This window comes from Rana temporaria, chromosome 6 (genome assembly GCF_905171775.1).
Source record: "Rana temporaria chromosome 6, aRanTem1.1, whole genome shotgun sequence".
NCBI lineage: Eukaryota > Metazoa > Chordata > Amphibia > Anura > Ranidae > Rana > Rana temporaria.
The window spans coordinates 51567595-51592382 of record NC_053494.1 but is presented as its reverse complement, the minus strand read 5'-3'; the positions used below and the strand labels follow the sequence as shown (position 1 = coordinate 51592382).

Sequence of the window (24788 nt, the reverse complement as noted above, 5' to 3'; positions counted from 1 at the left end):
GCCCCCCCGCGAAGCGTGCGGCCAAGAATTCTGGGGGGGGTCCGGGAGGAATCCCCAGCGCGGACGGGGTTCTGCGGGCAGCCGCTCCGGCAGTCCTGGGGCGGCCGCGGCACCCGCGCGGCGAGTGGAGTCGGAAGTTGCGGGCCCCGCCCCTCGCGTTGTTACGCGGGGGTCGGCGCCTCTGCGGGGGAGACCTAGGAGCACGACCGCCAGGCCAGACACCTCCGCAGCCGGCGGCCTGTCTCCAGATGTGGCGGCAGTGAACTGCGTGGTAGCGGTCGACGGGGCTGGGGTCCCACCCCCTGGCCCACGGAAGGCGACGGCGAAAATGGCGAACGGGTCTGGCGGGCGGTCGGACGCCAGGCCTGCGGCCGCCAGGGATCCTTCCCCTGGTGAGTTGTCGGAAGTGTCGGATGAGCCTGCTACGCTCCGGTCCGAAGGGGAGCTTTCGGAGTCTGATGAGGAACCACCCCCCCGGCGGGGGGCAGCTGCGGTGGAGGTGATCGGGTCGGCTAGTGGTTTTAACCCTAGGCAGCCGGGTAAGTCAAATTCACCTTATTCTCCTGCTGTGCATTTGAATGTGGGGGGGCAGAGTGGCAGTGGGGGGGTAGGGGTGCCCGGTGTATTTCTGTCGGCGGGGGGCGGGTCCCCGCCCCCTGGCAATGTGTCAGGCGGGGGGGGGCGGCGGGTTTGGCGGGGGGATTTGCGGGTTTCTTGGCGTGCATGAAAGAACTGGTGGGCAGGTTTGAGAGCGCGGGGGGCGGCGCCAGGTCCGGCGGCGGCATGGGCGGCTCCCGCGGGGGGGGGGGCCGAGTGTGGTGGTGGCTCCGGTGGCTCCGGCGGCGCCGCTGGTGGTGGCAAGCTTGCCCCCGCCGGTGGTAGCCCCCGCGGCCCCGGCTGTTACAGCAACCTCAACGGCTCCACAGGCTGGGGACTCGGGGACTCCCCCGGTGTTGCCGCCTGTGGTGGCTCAGGCCAGTGTGGTGGCTCCAACGACGGCAGGGGATGGAAAAGGGGCTGGGGAAACTGCTGCCAGGCAGGAAATTATCCGCTTGGCAGATGCGGCGAAATGTGAGATATATCTTTGCTATGAAGCATCTCTAGGGACTCATCTCAAGTCTGAAGTCAGGGAAAAGATCTGGAAGGGTGAGTATGTGGAGATTTTTTCTTTGCTCCCGTTAGAAAAATTTAATTTGGATAGGGGGAAACCGGACGAATCCAAGAAAGAGGAAGAGGAGAGGCGCAGGTACCGGCTGATCCCGCGTACGTTCGCCAATTGGCTACAGGCATTTAGCATACTGGCATGTGTAGTGGGGGAAAAGAAGCCGGAATGTTGTTCAGGTCTGTTTATTTACCAGAATGCCATTGGGGAGGCTCACATGGTGTATGGGGGCACGGCGTGGCTTAGGTACGACGAACAGTTTAGGCAGAGGATGGCGGTCCGGCCTGACCTGCGTTGGAATCAAAAAGACATGAACTTGTGGTTATGCTTGATGACAGCGGCCAGGGCTCCAGGGCAGTTATTTCCAGGGGGGGCCGGGGGTTCCAGTTCCCAGGGGCAACCGGCCGGCAGAGCAAAAGGGGTGTGTTGGCAATTTAATGCGGGCTCTTGCAAGTTCGGGGGTGCCTGTCGGTACAAACACGAGTGCTCGGGCTGCGGTGGCTCCCACCCGCAGTCCAAGTGTTTTAAGCAGAGCAGGGGCCGTACCGGGGAGTTTGCTCACAAGAGGGACGACGCCGGTGAAGGTGGAAAAGATGCGGCCGTTTCTCGGCAGATATCCGGATAGAAGGGCGGCGGCTATGTTGGAGAGGGGTTTTTCAGTGGGGTTTTTGATTCCGTGTGAGCTGGGGGTTGTTCCCCCGGTGCCACGAAATTTGCGGTCTGCGTTACTTCGTCCGGACGTGGTTTCGGAGAAACTGGGAAAGGAGGTGGCTCTGGGGCGCATGGCAGGTCCTTTTGGGGTAGCACCTTTGGCGGACTTGGTGGTCTCTCCGCTGGGGGTGGTGCCCAAAAAAGAACCTAACAAGTTCAGGCTAATACACCATCTGTCGTTTCCGAAGAGTGGGTCGGTCAATGATGCCATTGATCCGGAGGCTTGTTCGGTCAGTTACACATCGTTCGATGCGGCGGTGCACTGGGTTAGGCGATATGGGCAAGGGGCGTTAATGGCAAAGACGGATGTGGAGGCGGCATTTCGGCTGCTGCCGGTTCACCCGGACAGCTTTAGGCTGTTGGGATGCCAATGGGAAGGACAGTTCTACGTTGACCGGTGCCTTCCCATGGGGTGTTCTATCTCCTGTGCGTTCTTTGAAACGTTTAGCTCTTTTTTGGAATGGGTGGTGCGGGACGTGTCGGGAGTGAATTCGGTTATCCATTATCTGGATGACTTTCTGTGCGTAGGGCCGGCTTCTTCCAGGGTGGCGTCAGTGCTCCTGGCCACCCTGGAACACGTGGCGGAGAGTTTTGGGGTTCCGCTGGCCCCTGAGAAGACAGAGGGGCCGCGCACGGTCATGACTTTTCTAGGGATCACTTTGGATTCCGAAGTCATGGAATGCAGGTTGCCAGAAGATAAGGTAGTGGCGCTTAAGGCTGAAGTAAAGGGCATGGTAGGGGTGCGCAAGGTTCGACTTAAGGAGCTCCAGTCATTGCTGGGGAAGCTGAACTTTGCGCGCCGCATTTTGCCAATGGGGCGGGTTTTTTGTCGGCGGCTGTCGGCTAGCACAGCGGGGGTGGTGGCTCCTACACATTTTGTTAGCTTACAAAAAGTACACAGAGAGGACCTACGGGTATGGCATTCATTTTTGGAGGAGTTTAACGGGAGGGCTTTATGGATGACGGGCCCTGTCAGCAATTTTGACTTGGAGTTATACACGGATGCTGCGGGGTCCACAGGCTTCGGAGCTTTTTTCCGGGGCAGGTGGAGCGCGGGCCCGTGGCCAGTCAGCTGGGTGGAAGCAGGGTTTACAAGGAACCTGGTCCTGCTGGAATTGTTTCCAGTGGTTCTGGCGGTGGAACTGTGGGGGGCAGAGTTTAGGGATAAAAAGGTGAGATTTCACTGTGACAACCTGGGGGTGGTGCAGGCGATTAACCGGGTGTCGGCATCCTCGCCACCGGTGGTGCGATTGCTGCAACACCTGGTGCTGAGATGTCTGCAAAGGAATGTATTTATTCATGCAGTTCATATACCGGGAGTGGAGAACGTCATTGCTGACGCCTTATCTCGTTTTCAGTGGGACAGGTTCCGTGAGTTGGTGCCGGGATCGGAACAACACGGAGTGCCTTGTCCAGAGGAGCTGTGGAGGATTGCGTTGGCGTGATCTCTGGTTGGCTCAGAAAGTCAGTGAGTGAAGCCACATGGGTGGCGTACTGTAAGGTATGGCAAGGGGTGGGAGTCTTTGGCTACCTGGGCGGCGATTGATCCTTGTGGGCCGGACGTGCGAGGTTTGTTATTTTATTGGGTGGCTAGATGCATGGAGGATGGGGTGTCAGTATCGGTACTAAATCAGAAGATGGCGGGTTTGGCGTTCCTGTTCAAGTTGCGGGGTTGCCAAGATTTCACCAAGGATTTCTGGGTTAGGCAGGCGCTCAAGGGGTATAGGAAAGCTCGTATGACCTGGGATGTTAGGCACCCGGTTTCGTTCTCGGTGCTGCAAGGTTTGGTGGGGCAGTTGCCGGGTATTTGTTCCTCGGAGTACGAGTCAGCGTTATTTAAGGTGGCGTTCATATTGGCGTTCTTTGGGGCCTTCAGGATAGGGGAGTTGGTGAGCCCATCGAAGAAGAGGCCCGGCGGCCTGAGTTATCAAGAGGTAAGTTGTGGGCGAGACAGGGTGTCGCTTTGGCTGCGCAAGTCAAAAACGGATCAGATGGGAAAGGGACGAGAGGTTCTACTATTTGCCCTGCCGGGGTCTACGCTGTGCCCGGTGGGGGCGGTTCGGGCGTTTCTTGACATGCGCCCGGGGGCAGAGGGTTCCTTTTTGATACATGGTGATGGGTCCCCCCTTTCAAGGTACCAATTTGTTACCATTTTTAAAAAAGGGCTCCGTGCGGGGGGAGTGGATGAGAAAAGTTTTTCTTCTCACTCCTTCCGCATTGGTGCGGCAACTGAAGCACATAGATGCGGTTTGGGAGTAGAGGTGGTGAAGCAAATCGGCAGGTGGGAATCTAGGAGATTTAGGAGCTACGTCCGCCCTCACCTGTTGGATAGTTAATCCCTGATAGGGAAGAGGGGGGGGGGACAAGTGCATGGTGTGTATCATGTTTGAAATTTGGGGGTCAGTGTGTTGGTGTGCTGTGAGTTACCCGGTTCTTTCTTGTATATCTTTCTTTCAGATGGTACCCCGGCCTTGGTGTGGATCCTGGGCCACTCATATGTAGTATGGGGAGCAAGGCGGGCTGATGTTAGGCCGGATCGTCGGCAACTGGGCTTCCCAAGGGAAGAAGCCTGTGTGCGCTGGCTGGGGGTCCCGGGGATGCTTTGGGGCAGAATGGTTCCTGAGGTGCATCGTTTTGCACGGCTGGACCGGCCTCCCGATGTACTATTGTTACATGTCGGAGGTAACGACCTGGGGGTTAGATCGATGCTCGATGTCACCAGGGATATTAAGTTTGATATCCTAAGGTTGAGGACGGAGTTTCCGGGTACGGTTATAGTTTGGTCCGACATTGTTGCTCGGACCGCCTGGAGGTTAGCAAGGTCAGTAAGCAGGATCAACCGGGCCCGAAGAAAGATCAACCGGGATGTGGGCAGGTTCATGGCTCGGAACGGGGGGCTGGTAGTGCGCCACATGGAGTTGGAGGAAGAAACATGGAGGTATTTACGAGGGGATGGGGTGCATCTCACGTCAGTTGGGATAGACATGTGGTTCTTGGGCTTGCAAGACGGGATTCAGAGGGCCATTAGGGTGTGGAGGGGCACCCAAGGATAAGGTTTTACCCTTGGGTGCTGTGGCGTGGTTTTGGTCTCTGCGGGTGAAGGAGGAGCCGGAAAATAAGGGAGTTAAGACCTGTCGGTGACAGGAAAAAGGATGGTGCCCAGATAACGGAGGTTACCTGGAGGGAACGGTATGGTGCACTGCGGTCGGGAGGGTCTCTGAGCACGCATCGGCTTGAGGCCTGACAGAAGGGCACGAGAGACCGCAGTGCAATTGAGGAGTTAATTGTATATATATGTTTATATATATACAGGGTTTGAGTTTGTGTATATATATGTTTATATATATTTATAGTGTTACAGTTACAGGCTTTCGCCTGCAGAGACCAACGTCAGTTAGTTATAGGACAGGTGTGTTGTTTACGTTAAAATTGTTAAATTATTATCTTTAATAAAATAAGGCTGCTACGGCCTATTATTTTACCCAACAACTGGTGTGGTCTCCATTTAATGGGAAGAAGGTTGGTTTTGGGTAGTAGGGGTAATAATACGGTTTAATTGCACATCTGTTATACCATAGTCAAGCAGGCCCGGATCCAGGAGCGCAGTGACTCAGAGTAGGGCCCCCATGACTGGGTTATCAGTGAAAATTAACCATTGGCTGTGAGGGGTTGAGGGGGAGGAGAGAGGAGGTCATAAAAGGGGCTGTTCCCGCCCCTGGGCAAGCACAGCGCGCTGAAAAGTTCCCACCCACCCTCCCTTGTTTTTTCGTATCTTGTGGTCATGTAGGTCATGTTGTACGTCAGTGTTGTGTTGTGTATGTTGGTTTGTGTTTTGTTTCATCCATAGGTTCAGCGAGGTTGTCGTGGCAGCGTGGTTTTGGTCTCTGCGGGTGAAGGAGGAGCCGGAAAATAAGGGAGTTAAGACCTGTCGGTGACAGGAAAAAGGATGGTGCCCAGATAACGGAGGTTACCTGGAGGGAACGGTATGGTGCACTGCGGTCGGGAGGGTCTCTGAGCACGCATCGGCTTGAGGCCTGACAGAAGGGCACGAGAGACCGCAGTGCAATTGAGGAGTTAATTGTATATATATGTTTATATATATATACAGGGTTTGAGTTTGTGTATATATATGTTTATATATATTTATAGTGTTACAGTTACAGGCTTTCGCCTGCAGAGACCAACGTCAGTTAGTTATAGGACAGGTGTGTTGTTTACGTTAAAATTGTTAAATTATTATCTTTAATAAAATAAGGCTGCTACGGCCTATTATTTTACCCAACAACTGGTGTGGTCTCCATTTAATGGGAAGAAGGTTGGTTTTGGGTAGTAGGGGTAATAATACGGTTTAATTGCACATCTGTTATACCATAGTCATGACCTCTGTAACACCTATACATTCCTATGGAAATACATTTTTTGCAACTGATACTCTCAGGCCCTGTACACACGGTCAGTCCAAACCGACGAGAATGGTCCGACGGACCGCTTTCATCGGTCCACCGCTGAAGTGGCCTGATGGTCTGATGTGTGTACACACACACACATCAGTTCAAAATCCGATCGGGTCAGAACACGGACACGTAAAACACAACGACGTGCTGAAAAAAACGAAGTTCAATGCTTCCAAGCATGCGTCGACATTATTCTGAGCATGCGCGGGTTTAGAACCGATGCTTTTGTGTACTAACCATCGGTTTGGACCGATCGGTCAGCGGTCCTTCGGTTCGATTTTAACCACTTAAGCCCCGGACCTTTAGGCAGCTAAATGCCCAGGCCAGGTTTTGCAATTCGGCACTGCGTCGCTTTAACAGACAATTGCGCGGTCGTGCGACGTGGCTCCCAAACAAAATTGGCGTCCTTTTTTCCCCACAAATAGAGCTTTCTTTTGGTGGTATTTAATCACCTCTGCGGTTTTTATTTTTTGCGCTATAAACAAAAATAGAGCGACAATTTTGAAAAAAATTCTATATTTTTTACTTTTTGCTATAATAAATATCCCCCAAAAACATATATAACATTTTTTTTTCCTCACTTTAGGCCGATACGTATTCTTCTACCTATTTTTGGTAAAAAAAACGCAATAAGCGTTTATCGATTGGTTTGCGCAAAATTTATAACGTTTACAAAATAGGGAATAGTTTTATTGCATTTTTATTATTATTTTTTTTTTTTTACTACTAATGGTGGCGATCAGCGATTTTTTTCGTGACTGCGACATTATGGCGGACACTTCGGACAATTTTGACACATTTTTGGGACCATTGTCATTTTCACAGCAAAAAATTCATTTAAATTGCATTGTTTATTGTGAAAATGACAGTTGCAGTTTGGGAGTTAACCACAGCGGGCGCTGAAGGAGTTATGTTTCACCTAGTGTGTGTTTACAACTGTAGGGGGTGTGGCTGTAGGTCTGACGTCATCGATCGTGTCTCCTTATAAAAGGGATCACTCGATCGATGCACCTGCCACAGTGAAGCATGGGGAAGCCGTGTTTACATACGGCTCTCCCCGTTCTTCAGCTCTGGGGAGCGATCGCGAGGGGGCGGCAAATAGCCGCGCCCTCATCCCGGATCGCTCCCTGAGGCTTACCGACCGCCGCATGTACCTGGGGGGGTCCCGATCGGACCCCTGACCCGCGGAAAGGCAGCGACGTGCGGGCACATCGTTCTGCCTGTCCGTGCCATTTTGCCGACGTATAAGTATATGCGGCGGTCGTTAAGCGGTTAAAGCAAGTTTTAAAATTTTGGTCCGAAGGACAACAGACCGATGGGCCATACACACGGTCGGTCCAACTTCGGTCCATTCTCATCGGTTTGGACCGACCGTGTGTACATGGCCTGAGTGTAACCATTTCTAAGTATATCATTTGAGGTTCTCTGTACAAACCTATACATCTTTAGAACTAAAAATAATGACAAAGAAGAAAATATGATGATCCTGCCATGAAAGACTTGCTTAGGCACTTCCTATTATGGAATGACAACTGTCTCCCAATATTACTCTTGCATTGTCACCCTAGTGCATGCACTTTTGATGGATGGTCCTGCCAACAAGCATTTTGTGGGCATGGCATCCAGCCAATGACAGTGAATGGGAGCCTGTAAACAAGAAGTGGCTTAAAGAGACTGTAAGCGATTAGCAGCACTGAGATGCAAAAAAAGGATGAAAAATATGACAACAGTATTTGACTGGAAAAAAAATGGCATTTGACAATGATACACAGTGATTTAGCAAACTAAAGTGTTTTCCACTTAGGATTTACATCACACAGAGATGCATATGGAGTGCCACTGTCAACCCCCTTCTGTAGATGTTAGCTTTCTGGCTACTACACTGACTAACTGGGTTTAAAGGGGTTGTAAAGGTTCGTTTTTTATTTTCTAAATAGGTTCCTTTAAGCTAGTGCATTGTTGGTTCACTTACCTTTTCCTTCGATTTCCCTTCTAAAAAAAAATTATTTGTTTTCTTTGTCTGAATTTCTCACTTCCTGTTCCTCCTCAGTAAGCTGTTATGGCTGACTATCCACCGCTCGGATGATGGGGGCAAGCTTACTGAGGAGAAACAGGAAGTGAGAAATTCAGACAAAGAAAAAAAACATTTAGAAGGGAAATTGAAGGAAAAGGTAAGTGAACCAACAATGCACTAGCTTAAAGGAACCTATTTAGAAAATAAAAAACGAACCTTTACAACCCCTTTAATAAAGTTTGAGTCACTGACCTAGAACAAACAGGCATATCTGTAATACCAGACATCCTTATTTGCATACATGTTTCAGAGAAGGGACAATAACTATTGGAACAAGACAGCTACAGAAGGGAACTAACCTTTGCAGAAGGATTAGTAACAGTGGACGCCTCCATATTTCTCCAATGAGAGTTTTCAAATTAAATAATTAGTACATCTAAATAAAATATCTATGTTACCATTTTTTTTAAATGAGCACCTTGTAATATTAGTATGTCCTTGAAATGCCCTGTTTTTGTCCGAAGGTGGTGTTTATATTGGGAGTGGTGGAGATGAGCGGTGACTTGGAGTGACGAGGTGTAGTTCCCTGCTTTAGAGTAGCTGTAATAGACAAAGGGCTCTGATGTCCTCACTGTGGAGCTGGGGAAAAATAAAGACAATCAGTATCCAAAAGAAAGTAGTATTACCTACTGTATATTGAGTGGATGGGCTTGCCAACAGAGACAGGTGGTAGACGTACAGTAAGGCTGGGTTCACACTACGGTTTTCCCATCCGTCAGCCGCATACGATTTATATGAAAAACCGTATGCGGCTGAAACGGACGGGAACGTATGGAACCGCACACATGTGCGTTTTCCATTGACATTAATGTTAAAGGAAAACGTATGCGTTTGCCATACTGTTTTAAAAACGACTGCAAAACCGTGGTTGAACACGGTTTTGCGTACGTTTAAAAAACGTTTTGCCAGCAAATCGTACGCACCCGGATGCATCTGAGTGCATACGATTTGCAATGCATTCTCTATCTATACGTTTTCCCGTCCGGGCCCATACGTTTTCAATACTGAAATCGTATGCGGCTGACGGACGGGAAAACCGTAGTGTGAACCCAGCCTAAGCATCATTCTCTCATATTTGTACTCAGTAGTGTATTTAGGTTTTGTGCTACCCTAGGCCTGACTAAACTCATGCACTACCTTATTTAAATATGACCCACCCCTTCCTGTCAAGGCCACACCCATTTCAGTTTAAGACCCGCCCTGAAATGTTCAAGTGAGGACACTAGTTTTGATGGCCGGGGGCAATGGATTTCCTTAATTTGCATAGATTTCCTCTCACTTCCTGTTTTTCTATGGGACAGGAAGTGAAGGGAAATCTCTGCAATGGCACAGGGATGGTAAAAAATAAACTGACAGGGGCTATAACCCTCCCTCACTCTATTCAAAATTAAAAAAAAAAAATTGTTTCCTATAGTTCTACTTTAAGCACAAATTTCTGATAATTTGATGGAGAGGACTAAGAAGATTGGATGAATGGTGCAGCAGAAAACATATAGCACAGTGAGGAAGGTTTGTGGTCCAGGATGATAGGACAGTCAAAATTAGAAGCAGTGTAGCGCAAGCCGGACTCTTTCCATGCTGCCCCCCTGCAAAGTGCTGCCCTAGACCAGGATACAGCGTTGCTTGTACAAGTATCCAGTAGCACATCATTATTGACCATATATACGATTCCTCTTGTACCAAGTTGTAATGTAATGCCCCGTACACACGGTCGGAATTTCCGACAACAAATGTTCGATGTGAGCTTTTGGTCGGAAATTCCAACCGTGTGCAGGCTCCATCGGACATTTGCTGTCGGAATTTCCGAGCACAAAAAATTGAGAGCTGGATCTTAAATTTTCCTACAACAAAAATTCTTGTCAGAAATTCCGATCGTCTGTATGCAATTCTGACGCACAAAAATCCTATGCATGCTCGGAATCATTGAACTTAATTTTTCTCGCGTTCTTGACGTTCGGAATTTCCGACACAATTTGTGTGACTGTGTGTATGCAAGTTTGAGCCAAAATTCAGTCGGAAAAAAAATCCACGGTCGTGTGTACGCGGCATCACTGTAATGTCTGCCTTAATTTTGTTAAGAGCTGCACAAACTGTTGGCGCTATATAAATCCTGTATAATAATAATAAGAATATTATACTGTATACAGTAATTAATGGCCAGGCTAAGTTGTGTTGGACCTAATTTTCTTAACTGGCACATATTGTATATATGAAAAATCATATCCATTCTCAAATTTTTTCTACTTGATATAATTCAGGTGATACAACCACATCTATTCACGTCATAATTCTGCAACTTTTTTTCCCCTTAAAGAGAATAAAGTCCTGCTAGATCACTTCAGGCTGTTCACCTTTGCAGGTATAGCTGGTAAAACATTAAAAATTTGTATCTATAATGTTTAAAATCCAGTAATACACTGCTGACAGCCTTATAGTGGAATTTAACCATCTCATACTTTACAGCCAAGGAAGCTGCTTCTGTTTGATCTGCCACCGCCCATGTGCTGCACATGTAATCAGTTATGACACCAGCCATTTGATGGTTTGACAGTTTGATTGAGGAAACAAGCAAATGTGACAGTCATCAATCCTGGCATTCCAGGAATGTAACTTTTTTGAAACTACTAATTAGATGGGTTTATCATTTACTGCTGTTCAGGGGCTCTGGGCTTCAGCAAAATGGCAGCCTCCAGCAAGAAGGAACAGGAGCCATGCTGGAGGCAATTTACAGCAATTTACAGTCAGCGTGCTCGCCCCTTCCCTTGGGACTACATCCCAAGATGCACAGCATCTCCCCGCAGGTATGTAGTCCCAAGGGAGGGGGCGAGCACACTGACTAACCGCCAGCCAGAATAGGTCGGATGATGGGGGCAAGCTTACTGGGGAGAAACAGGAAGTGAGAAATTCAGACAAAGAAAAAAAAAACATTTAGAAGGGAAATGGAAGGAAAAGGTAAGTGAACCAACAATGCACTAGCTTAAAGGAACCTATTTAGAAAATAAAAAAACAAACCTTTACAACCCCTTTTAATAAAGTCTCGGGATCGCATTGCAGGATACAGGGGAAGTTACTTACCTTGTCCCTGGATCCTGCGATGTGTCCCCGCTGTGTCTCCTCGCTCGATTCACAGTGCCACCGAGCTTCGTTCCCTGCGACGTTACGACGCACGGGGACGGAGTTCGACGCCAAATTCAAAAAGTGAAAAACACAATGCACATACAGTATACTGTAATCTTACAGATTACAGTACTGTATGAAATAAATACACACCCCCTTTGTCCCTAGTGGTCTGCCCAGTGTTCTGCATGCAGTTTTATATAATAAAAACTGTTCTGGAAACTGTAGATTGTCCATAGCAACCAAAAAGTTTCCCTTTACATCAAAAGTGCTTTTAGAGCAGCTAGAAAACAGCGATAATAAATTATAATCACTTGCAGAATCGAGCGATAGCGATTTGTGGGAAAATTCATCATCAAACAATAAAAGTAATGACAGTGACAATTCTGCAACTGAGAAAATGTCAGTGTTTTTGATTTGATTACATTGTTGAATAATTTTTATTATAATTACATTATTATTTGTTATAATTATTTATAGTTATTTATTATATTATAATTTATGATTTTGTGTTTCAAAATTTATCATACCCGGGATGTCTACAAGACTCTTGTTTGGACAGATTTAAGTGAGTTATTCCTAAGAATTGCAGGCCTACAATATAAAACGCCAAATTTCCATGCAAAATTTTTTACTGCAAAATTCCAGACATAATCATACCGCCAGGGAGGTTAAAGGAGTTGTAAAGGAATTTATTTTTTTTTGCTGAAATTACAGTTTACAGGGTATAGAGACATAATAATTAACTGATTCCTTTTAAAAATGATTAAAAATAGATAAAAATCAATCATATAATGTACCTGCAGTTTCTAGTTTCATTTTTGCATGCTGTTTCATGCTTCTGTGATGTACAGAGCCACAGAGCCAATACAGGGCAGTGATGGTTTGTAAAATGAAACTGATTGGTGTTGAGGGGTTTTAGACACACAGCAATCACACCTGCTTGATTAGTGACCACAGAGAGAAAGCTCCCAGCAGTTATCAGGAAACAGACAACCAGGAAGTGTGGAGATCAGAGAAGAATTACAGCAACTTGAGATCAAAAACGAACAATGAGGACATGAAAACAGCACTGCATTAAGGTAAAGGAAGCTATTAAGATAAAAAAAAAAACGTTTTAGAGATACATATTCTCCGCCGCTTCCGGGTATGGGCTGCGGGACTGGGCTTTCCTTCTTGATTGACAGTCTTCCGACGGTCACATCTATCGCGTCACGATTTTCCGAAAGTAGCCGAACGTCGGTGCGACGTTCGGCTTCTTTCGGCTACTCGTGACGCGATAGATGCGACCGTCGGAAGTCTGTCGGAAGCCTGTCAATCAAGAAGGAATGCCCAGTCCCGAAGACCATACCCGGAAGCGGCAGAGAAGATTGCTCTCTAAAACGGTAAGTACTGCTTCGTTTTTAAAAAAAACTACCCGATTCCCCTTGACAAAATGAGCATGAATCTAAGCTTAAATTTTTTTTTAGGGTGGACTCCCGCTTTAAATTCCTTTTTTCTACAGTGAAAGGGGGGGTGTCGAGGCCTGGACCCTGGACTGAGTGGCCTTGAGAGAGGCTTTGGAGCAGGGACACAGCTCTGCAATCAAATATTGGCATAGGGTACACTAGGGTTGTCCCGATACCACTTTTTTAGGACCGAGTACAAGTACCGATACTTTTTTTCATGTACTCGCCGATACCGAATACCGATACTTTTTTTTAAATATGTCCCCAAATGCAGCCGTGTCCCCCCACATATTGCAGCCGTGTCCCCCCACATATTGCAGCCGTGTCCCCCCACATATTGCAGCCGTGTCCCCCACTTTACAGCCGTGTCCCCCACTTTACAGCCGTGTCCCCCACACCTGGATGATGCCGCATGTGCCGCCGTTAATCAGCGTGCGGGGAACAGCTTTCGTTTGAATAGCTGTATCCCCGCCGCGTATAGACACTCCCCCTTGCGCGGGATTGGACAGATCATCCGTCCAATCCCGCGCAAGGGGGAGTGTCTATACGCGGCGGGGATACAGCTATTCAAACGAAAGCTGTTCCCCGCACGCTGATTAACGCTGGCGGCGGCTTTGCGGTTTGCGGCGACGGGTTTGCGGCGGCGGTGGGGGGGGGGACGACAAGTATTCTATTTTAGTATCGGGGGTATTTGCGGGAGTACGAGTACTCCCGCAAATACTCGGTATCGGTCCCGATACCGATATCGGTATCGGGACAACCCTAGGGTACACAGTACATTAGCAGGCCAGGTGACCGCACTGCCCTGGATGGTCTTGCTGCCAGCTTCTGCACATATAGCCTACTCAAGGACATCATATACAGTAGGTCCTATTGCAGGGTCTATTGCAGAATTGGCAAAAATATATCTGAAATGGAAACCGCTACATTCTAATATTGGCTATATAACCCAGAATTCCCTGCTAAACACCTTGGCTTATTTAACTTCACGTGTGCAAAAATGAGAGGGAAAATACCTACATGGTAAGTTGTAGACATAAACACAATATTAGTAATTATTACAGTTTATTAAGTTTACCTATCTCCAAAGTTCCATGTGTAGCTGAACTCGGCTGACTTGAAGAAGTCACTTGGGTCTTGAATAGAGAACAGTAATTTCACCGTGCTGTTTGTGGCCAGGAAGGTGCCATTGCTTAAGGATGTGCCATTTACTTGTGGCCGTAATGCTGTGAAATGTCCTACAATGTCTTCTGTGTGGGCAAAAAAAAGTTTTGTTAAACTTTTGCTGGCATCAGTTGGGTACCAGTTACTTAAGCAGCGCTTAACACCAGTGGTGGAAGCTTCCAAAACAATTAAAGAAGATTAAGGAAGAGCAATTATATTACAATATGAGAAAAATAACAAGCACCCTGATGAATTTTAAAATAATTACCACTTCAAGCCTATTTCTGACACTTGTTTACAAGTTAAAATCTGTATTTTTTGCTAGAAAATTGCCTAGAACCCCCAAGGATTATATATATATATATTTTTAGAAAAGATCCTAGAGCAGGGGTAGGCAACCTGGGGCTCTCCAGCTGTTGTGGAACTACATTTCCCATGAGGCATTGCAAGGCTGGCAGCTACATTTACTCTCCAGAGGCATCATGGGACTTGTAGTTCTGCAACAGCTGGAGGGTCCCAGGTTGCCTACCCATGCCCTAGAGAATAACATGGTCGGTGCTAGCAATATTTTAAGTCTTCCAAACGTCTATCCCCTGTGAGGACGAGAGAAGAGCAGGGCTGCCGACGGGAGAGTGCTGGTTGAGTGAGAGGAGCCATGTGAGTGTTTAGGGATTGGAGGGGGGGGGGGGGTTTGCAGGGTTGCCACCTGTCCAGGATTCACCCGGACAGTCCAGGTTTTGAATCATGTGTCTGTGTTTCAGGCGGACTGAAACCCGGACACATTATTCAGACCAGGCTGTGTGGCTCCCCCAAGTAACCAAGATAGTCACACACAAATCTTTTGCTGTCCGGGAGCTGTCTTACTTCCTCTTTATTTCCCTGCAAAGGTAAAGCATAATGGGCTACTATGCATTGCATAGTAGCCCATTATGTGTCACTTACCTGAAACCAAAGCCTGAGATGTCACCGCTGTCCCCACTAGCAGCAAGCGTCCATCTTTACCCTTCTCCCTTCCAAGGGGCCCCAAACTCCAGCTCTGTGACTGGCTGGAGTCGCGTGACATCACTCCCGCGCATGCACGCGGGAGCAGCCAGTCACGGCATGACCCCTTTAGAAACTGCACCATCGTCGTTCCTAAAGCGCGCCTGCGCCGTAGACATCGGCGCACGCTCTATTGTAGAGAGGAGATATTTCCAGCACCTACACGTAAGCCTTAATATAGGCTTACCTGTAGGTAAAAGTGGTTGTACAGGGTGCACAACCACTTTAAATTGAAATGAATAGGTTTTACTGATTTTGCAATCAAAACAAAATAATTTAGAAAAAGAAACCTCAGTAAACAAAGCAAAGACATTTTGATCAAACTTGAGCCCACCACTTACATCAGAGTCCCCATAAAAGTCCCCCTTACATCAGGGTGCTCCTTACATTGAAATCCCGCTTTCCTCAGATTCCCCTTTTACATCATAGTCCCCCCCCACCTTTTAGATTATTATGAAATTATGTGATTGCGCTGCCTCAATAACAAAATAAGGTAGTGACTGAAATTAATAACAATAAAAAACTAAAAATATAATCATTTGATATAGATAAAGTGCAAGGTATATCAGTGAACAGACTTAAAGGAGTTGTAAAGGAAAATGTTTTTTTTGCTGAAATTACTGTTTACAGGGTATAGAGACATAGGGCCAGATTCAGGTACAAATACGTTACGCTGCGGCGGCGTAACGTATCCCATTTACGTTACCCCGCCGCAGGTTTACAGCGTAAGTGCCTGATTCACAAAGCTCTTACCTGTAAACTTGCGGCGGTGTAACGTAAATCCGCTTGGCGCAAGCATGCCTAATTCAAATGGGGCGGGCACCATTTAAATTAGGCGCGTTCCCGCGCCGAGCGTACTGCGCATGCTCTGTCCGTCGAATTACCCGACGTGCATTGCGCTAAATGATGTCGCAAGGACGTCATTGGTTTCGACGTTAACGTAAATGGCGTCCAGCGCCATTCACGGACGACTTACGCAAACGACGTGAAATGTAAAATTTCGACGCGGGAACGACGGCCATACTTAACATTGGCTAGACCACCTAGAGGGCAGCCTTAACTTTACGACGTGTATCGCTACGGAAACGACGTAAATTTAGATCGATGGGCAAAGCGGACGTTTGTGAATCGCCGTAACTAGTCATTTGCATATTCTACGCCGACCGCAATGGAATCACCACCTAGCAGCCGGCCTAGAATTGCAGCCTAAGATCCGACGGTGTAACACAGTTACACCTGTCGGATCTTAGGGCTATCTATGCGTAACTGATTCTATGAATCAGTCGCATAGATACGACAATCGTATCTCAGAGATACGACGGCGTATCAGGAGATACGCCATCGTATCTCTTTTGTGAATATGGCCCATAATAGTTAACTGATTCTTTTTAAAAATGATTAAAAATAGATAAAAATAAATCATATAATGTACCTGCAGTTTCTAGTTTTGTTTTTGCATGTTGTTTCCTGCTTCTGTGATGTACAGAGACACAGAGCCAATACAGGGCAGTGATGGTTTGGAAAACGAAACTGATTGGTGCTGAGGGGTTTTAGACACACAGTAATCACACCTCCTTGATTAGTGACCACAGAGAGAAAGCTCCCAGTACTGTGGTTATCAGGAAACAGACAACCAGGAAGTGTGGAGATCAGAGAAGAATTACAGCAACTTGAGAGCAAAAATGAACAATGAGGACATGAAAACAGCACTGCATTAAGGTAAAGGAAGCTATTAAGATAAAAAAAATAAATTTCCTTTACAAACCCTTTAAGGGTCCTTTCACACGGAGCGGACCGTTTCTGTGTCCGCTCCGTGTGTCCGCCAAAGCTCAGCGGGGATCATCCGTCATCCCCGCTGAGCTGTAGGCGGATAGGGCGGTCCCCGCACACAGTGCAGAGACCGCCCTGTCTCTGCTCCGCTCTCCCCTATGGGGGATCGGATGCAGACGGACCGTCTGTCATGGGTGTAGGAACCCTTACAAATCTGGGGGGGACAGCATTTTTACTCGCCAGGTATATTCTTATTCAGTAAACTGGGAGTTGTTTATAACGTGTATGTTATTTTGAAGTAGGTGTTCGGAAGCTGAATCCGCCGACATTTTTCAGCGTAATCAGCAGCAGGGGCGTACCTAGAGCATTTGGCACCCGGGGCGACTCCTATATCTGGCACCCCCCCACCCCAACTTTAAAATGTAAAAACACCCCACTGTGCCCCCTGCATACCTCTGCACCCTTCAGTCTCTCTGTCACTACTGTGTAACCCCTCTCCACAACTGGACCCCTTTACATTACACAGCCCCTGCACCTTTGGACCCCTTTACATTATTAAACCCTCTGGACCCATTTACATTACTAAACCCTCTGGACCCATTTACATTACTAAACCCTCTGGACCCCTTTACATTACACAGCACCCAGCACCTCTGAACCCCTTTACATTACAAAACCCCCTGCACCTCCTGGACCCCTTTCCATTACACAGCACCCTGCACCTCTGGGCCCCTTTACATTACAGAGCACCCTACACCTCTGGACCCCTTTACATTACACAGCACTCTGCACCCCTTTACATTACAAAACCCTCTGGACCCCTTTACATTACACAGCACCCTGCACCTCCTGGACCCCTTTACATTACACAGCACCCTGCACCTTCTGGGCCCCCTTACATTACACAGCACCTCCTGGACCCCTTTACATTACACAGCACCCTGCAACTCTGGAGTCCTTTACATTACTAAACCCTCTGGACCCATTTACATTACTAAACCCTCTGGGCCCCTTTACATTACACAGCACCCAGCACCTCTGGACCCCTTTACATTACAAACCCCCCCTAAACCTCCTGGACCCCTTTAAATTACACAGCACCCTGCAACTCTGTACTCCTTTACATTACACAGCACCCTGCACCTCTGGACCCCTTTACATTACACAGCACCCTGCACCTCCTGGATCCCTTTACATTACACAGCACCCTGCAACTCTGGACTCCTTTACATTACTAAACCCTCTGGACCCCTTTACATTACAAAACCCCCATGGACCCCTTTACATTACACAGCACCCTGCACCTCTGGACCCCTTTACATTACACAGCACCCTGCACCTCTGGACACATTACACAGCACCCTGCATCTCTGGACCCCTTTACATTACACAGCACCCTGCACCTCCTGGATCCCTTTACAACATATATAAAAAACAGCATTTTAGCTTGTACCTAGTTGGATGATAAAATCAGCAGAGCTTCCCCTCATTTTAGATCTACCCCTCAGATTTGCAGCGACTGCACTTCCAAGTGCACTTTCAGTGCAAAGTGGATTTGCCTTTTGTAAATAGCCCCCACAGTGTTTCGCCAATTTCCAGCTTGTGCTCCTTTCACTAGGTGAAGTGCAAGCTCACCTTCATTATAGACCCCAAAAGGGTCAACTAAGCATAGGCAACAAAATAGAAAAGAACAGCCTCAAATGCCGGGTACACACAATCGAAAATTCCCACAAGAAAACTATGGATTTTTTTCCGACAGAATTTTGGCTCAAACTTGTGTTGCTTACACATGGTCACACCAAATTCCGACCGTCAAGAACGCGGTGACGTACAACACTACAACGAGCCGAAAAAAATGAAACAGAAAAGTCCGATGGGGCCTACACACGGTCGGAATTTCCGACCAAAAGCTCACATCGGACTTTTCCTGTCGGAAATTCCGATCGTGTGTACGCGGCATAATAGTGTAGTACCTGGGTTACTAGGTTCGAAAAACTGCACAGACCCTGCTTTATAAAATATACTCAGGGCCGAATTCCAGACAAGGCCAACAAGGCCAGGCCTCGGGGCGGCAGTGGGTGCAGGGGCGGCACTGTGGCTAAGAGGAGAGGACACTTTCACTTTCATTTCGGGAGTTCCCGCTGTCAAGCGGATGGTGAGAGGAGAGAAAACAGAGGGAAGAGGAAGTGAGATGGTTCTCGGCAGCAGCACCCCCCCTCCCGGTTCTCAATGTCATTTTGTCATTTTTGGCAGCAGCACCCCCCAATGCTCAATGTCATTTTTGGCAGCAACACCCCCCAGGTTCTCAGTGTCGTTTTCGGCAGTACCAATCCCATTCCCCCACCCCCCCCCTCCGCTTCTCAATGCATCTCAGTATCCTGCCGAAAAAGTCCCCCGGCGGATAATGTCCCCCCTGTACTGTGTAGACGAGGGCGGCATTGAAGGACCCGACCTTGGGGCGGCAAAGGGAGTAAATCCGGGCCTGAATATACTCACATTTATTTGATAAAATCAAGCATGTAATAAACATCCAGCGTCCCGTGTGATCCAGTCAATACTCCCACCGCCATGCTCAGCCTCTACGCGTTACGCCACCAATGCACATGGCATCATCTGGAGGGTTTCCCTATTATCCCTGCACAATTGGAGGCTGACTATTTTGTTGCCTATGACCTGCTTCTGAGCTGTGTGGGGCCATTTTGGAGAAGGAACCCTATCGCTTTTCAAGGAACCTAGGCACCAGTATCTGGTCCATCAGATAGATCTGCCTACATGCTTAGTTGACCCTTTTGGGGTCTATAATGAAGGTAAGCTTGCACTTTACCTGGTGAAAGGAACACAAGTTGGAAATTGGCGGAACACAGGGGGTTATTTACGACAGGCAAATCCACTTACAAGAGCAAAGTGCACTTGAAATTGCACTGAAAGTCTGAGGGGTAGATTTGAAATGAGGGGAAGCTCTGCTGATTTTATCATCCAATCATGTGCAAGCTAAAATTATGTTTTTTATTTTCCTTGCATTTCCCCCTCGGATCTACAGCGACTGCACTTCCAAGTGCACTTTCAGTGCAATTTCAATTTCACTTGTAGTTTGCGCTTGTAGTGGAAAGTGGATTTGCCTTTAGTAAATAACACCCACAGTGTGTTTTTTCCTGTGAAGCACTTTACTGAATAGAGACTTTTTCAATTGCATAATTAATTAGAAGATTCATCATTCAAATTCAATTATAAGTGAACTTTTATAGCACTGTTTATTATTTGATATGTGTTTTCACTGATATATACTTTACACTGGTGCTTTATCTATATGAAATGTTATATTTTTAGTTATGTATTGTCATTTTTCAATCATTACCTTAGTTTATCATTGAGGCAGTGCGATCACATAATTTCATATTGATTTAGGGTACATTCGCATTGGAGGCGGGTTCAAATTCAGCTGAACTCGCACAATTTCAAACCCGCATATCATTGCGAGTTCACGGGCGATGTGAAAGGCAAAAGTAGTGCAGGAACTACTTTTGGAAATTGGCGCGGCGCCGCAAAGCTGGCGTCGCACCGATTCGAGTGGCGCCGTTGCCGGCAATAGGCTGTGATTTGGCATGCGTTTTGACGTATCAAATTGCCCCAATATGAACGGGGGGCTTACTGTGGATGTGGGAACACATTTAAACTTGTACCCCCTTTTAGATTGTAAGCAAGTAAGGCCCTCTGATTCCTCTTGCACTGAACTGTATTTAAACTGTACTGAACACCGGCAGCCGCATCTTATGTAGATCCCCTCCCTCATAACGGTCACAGGTAACGTGACCTGTAGTCTCTGCCCCCAGCCCAACGGCCGAACTGTATTGGTGGACGGCCAGACGGCCGGCCAGCCAGCCTCGGTGAGGCAGGGCGAGCAGTGGGGGCTCAAGGAGCAGCTCTGTTGCCTTTGCCCCACAAGACCACAAGACCGCAAGTTCCCTGTGTGCCCTATGACCAGTCCGGGCCTGATAGCGCTCCTCTAGCTAAAACAGTGTGATGGAATGTTAAAATCACTTATTTGATAAGTCAACGGTGCTTACTTGTCACTTGGAGTTCTGTAGTGTTCCTAGCAATTGGCCCACATGAGGGGCAACTCCTCTCAGTTACCCAGACGGAAACCAGGTAAGATCCTGGGCTATAACATTGCAGCGTTAAGGCAGAACTGGTGTCATTCTCTGTGCGTTGGCTGAGCAGTAGCGGAGAGTAGATCCAGTGGAAATGATAAAGTCTGGGGTCCACAATAAGAATCATGCCATCATTCGATATCCCCAAACTGGCGTTGACAGTAGCCAGGGCACCTGAGGTTATTGGACCATCTGATGTCATCTTTAGGATGTAGGAGTTATCTAAAAATACAGAAAATGAGGAACTGAAACAGGACATCAGAGAAAAAGCTAATCCGCACCATCACATGGTTGTGTAACTTAAGTAGATGTTGTAATGAATTAAAAATAAAGCCATAGACCAGGGGTGGCCAACCAGTGGCCCGGGGGCCACACGTGGCCCCCTGAGCCCTCTGATGTGGCCCGCGACCTCCTGCTCTGGAATGGCAGGTTGGCAAGCCCAGATCGCAGGTTGCTGATCCGCTATACCGCAGCATCAGTGCTGTGAATGAAGCTGGCGGTAGAGGAAGAAAGCGGCTGTGGAGCAGAACCCCATAAGCCGATGCTTCCTCTACTGTGCCGGCTTTTGCCACAGGTGGAGTCTATGGCAAAGTTCAGCTAACCCACAGAATAGACCCTTTTCACACGATCAGCCTGACCAAATGGAACCGTCAATTCACCTCCTATAGAGCGACAGATGTCTGTTTACGCCCGCCTACCTCCAATCCGAAAAACAGAAGGAAATGTGTCCCCTTTCATCTGGGTGGATCGGAGGGTCTATAGAGTAGACGTGACCCAAGATGACTATTACCAGGGCCTGGAAGTCCCCATCAGTTTCCTTTGTATTGGCTAAACGGAAAATTTCCTGGATAATGTCTAATGAGAAAATTTCCAACATTATTTTGGACAATGTAGATGGTTTCAAGCTTATCTGGGAGCCTTGGGCTTCATACGTTGGAGTTCTCCTTTGATTCTCTCTGCTTGCTCTAGAACCCTCTGCATACTGGCCTTCCGTGTGTCTCCTGTTCCCCTACTTTCTGTCCTTCTCTTTCTTCATCTGTTCTTTTTTCCTCTTTCTTCTTTTTCCCTACTGCTCTACTTATTCAGTATACTTGATTTAGCTTTCGAATTAGTTATGGACCTTAAAGGTCATTTAGGCATTTCTTTGTTGATTGAACATTGTTTTGTTTTTCGATATAAGGGTCTAATATATGTTAGTATTGGAACTAGGAGACGGGGGTATTCCCCTCTCTTCTGGCTCCTAGGGATTGATGGCCCTTTCGCTCAGTTCGAGTCTTTCCTGGTCCAGAGCTCCGCATAGGTTAATATGCCTGTCCATGCTCCTGATACTTAAATGGGGGCGAATACTACTTTGGAGGGGTCCCGGGCCTCCTTCCCCCGGGGCAGTGTGTTCCCTTTTGGGGCTCGGGGTGGGGGTGGGACGGGTGTTTCTGCCATTTTGGTATGTTTTAACAGTAATTGCTCTGTGTTGATGTCATGGTGTTGGCTATCTGAGGTCTTATCTTGCTCGGACTGACTTTTGTGTTTTCTTTTTTTTTGTATCATTGTAAAACTCTTAATAAAAACTATTTACAAATAGAGTAGACGTGACCTGTCATCCGCCTGCTCTTCTCATTGTGGCCCTCGACTGGTTACCAAGTTGCTTAAGTGGCCCTCGCTTTTCAAAAGGTTGGGCACCCCTGCCATAGACAGTGAAACAGCGAGATCTCTCATCTATACACTAAAGTACATGTCTGCACACACAAATGTAATATATTGTCACATTTAAATATAGAGTAAATATATATCAGACAATTTTTGAATGTAGGTGCCCCCATGTGTTAATGCTCATGTGTAGATGGTAGCAGAGGTGCTTTTAAAACATTTGGGGGGGTTTTTCTATTTATACAGGGGCGTCGGGAGGTGGTGGCTAGAGCTCCCGAATGTGACCCTGAAAAGCCCTGAGTCTCATAATTTCCGGTCTCTATCGTTAGCCCCGAGCGAGTGGCGAACATCGGGACCGATCTGATCCCGAGCGCTGCTGAATGTGGCCGAGTGCGGCCGAGTGCCATAGCAGGTCCCGCCTTCTGGAGCCTGCAACGCCTATGATGGACGTCTCACTGGTCCAATGCTGGGACCGCAGGACGTGTGACATCCATCATAGGCGCTGCAGGCTCCAGAAGGCGGGAATTACAATGCAGCCACCGCGCCACATCCCCACTAAGCGCACAGGCTCCTCCCCTCCTCGCCTCTCCTCCTCGGCTCCCCCCCCCCCCAGGCTCTTCGACTCTCCTCCCCCCCAGGCTCCTCGGCTCTCCTCTCCTCCAGGCTCCTAGGGCTCTCCTCTCCTCCTCCTCTGATGACTGACAGAATGACTGACTGCCTGCTGTGACACCAAGGCTGAGCTGAGGTAGGTCAGACAGTGTAAGTGTATGTAAATGTCAGTGTAGGTAGGTCAGTGTAGGTAGGTCAGTGTATGTAGATCACTACCGTCAGTGTATGTAGGTCAGGTAGGTCAGTGTATGTCATGTAGGTCAGTGTATGTAGGTCAGGTAGGTCAGTGTATGTCAGGTAGGTCAGTGTATGTAGGTTAGGTAGGTCAGTGTATATCAGGTAGGTCAGTGTATGTAGGTTAGGTAGGTCAGTGTATTTCAGGTAGGTCAGTGTATGTAGGTCAGGTAGGTCAGTGAATGTAGGTCAGTGTATGTAGGACAGTGTATGTCAGGTAGGTCAGTGTATGTAGGTCAGGTAGGTCAGTGTATGTAAGTCACTACCGTCAGTGTATGTAGGTCAGGTAGGTCAGTGTAGGTAGGTCAGTGTAGGTAGGTCAGTGTAGGTAGGTCAGGTAGGTCAGTGTATGTAGGTCACTACTGTGAGTGTAGGTAGGTCAGTTTATGTAGGTCAGGTAGGTCAGTGTATGTAGGTCAGGTAGGTCAGTGTATGTAGGTCACTACCATCAGTGTATGTAGGTCAGGTAGGTCAGTGTATGTAGGTCAGGTAGGTCATTGTATGTCAGGTAGGTCAGTGTATGTAGGTCAGGTAGGTCAGTGTATGTATGTATGTCAGGTAGGTCAGTGTATGTATGTCAAGTAGGTCACGACTCACGGCCCAGCCAAAAAAAAAGCCTGCATCACATACACCATCTTCGGCTGAAGCCCCTGGTCTTTTTACCATCTAGCAACGCCCCTGTATTTACAGTTTTTTTTTTCACTAAACTTTATTGTGATGTAATACAGGTCGCTTCTGAGTTCCTACTAGAAAAAAAGCAGTCAATCCCAGCATTTAGAGGTCCTCTACAGTAGGATAGGACTGGAAAGTTTTACATTTTTCAATAAATAATTTTTGGTTTTACATTTCCTGTTTGGACTACATAAATATGGCCGCTGTTACACATGTTAGAGGCCCCTGAGGATGCATTTTTATGCGAATCACAAAGGGTAGGATTTCAGAGCCAGAATGTTGTGCCGCCTATATAACACCTACAGGTGTTATATATGAGTTTAGTGGCATGATATGTTGTTTTTATGCAATTTTACCTGTTCAATGTATGTCCTTTCAATACTTTGAGGCATATCTTTTGTTTATGGCCTTTGGTATTTTGGGACATATGAATGAAGCTCTACCCTGTGAAGTGAGATAATACGAGAGGCAATCCTTGTACTCAATCCTGTAGACATTCCCGTTTTCACCATTGATACTTCTTATGATCTTTTGTTCGTT

General features: G+C 47.6%; 1 protein-coding gene across 1 annotated transcript in view; it reads right to left on the bottom strand.

Moving 5' to 3' along the window:
- TMEM130 (transmembrane protein 130) overlaps positions 1-24788 on the bottom strand; it is a 73280-nt gene that overhangs the window by 37381 nt on the left and 11111 nt on the right. The window contains exons 2-4 of the mRNA XM_040356784.1: positions 21006-21311; positions 14045-14216; positions 8820-8980 (exon numbers count right to left, since the gene is read on the bottom strand). Of these exons, the coding sequence (XP_040212718.1) occupies positions 8820-8980; positions 14045-14216; positions 21006-21311 (639 nt within the window). The remainder of the gene's footprint in view (positions 1-8819; positions 8981-14044; positions 14217-21005; positions 21312-24788) is intronic.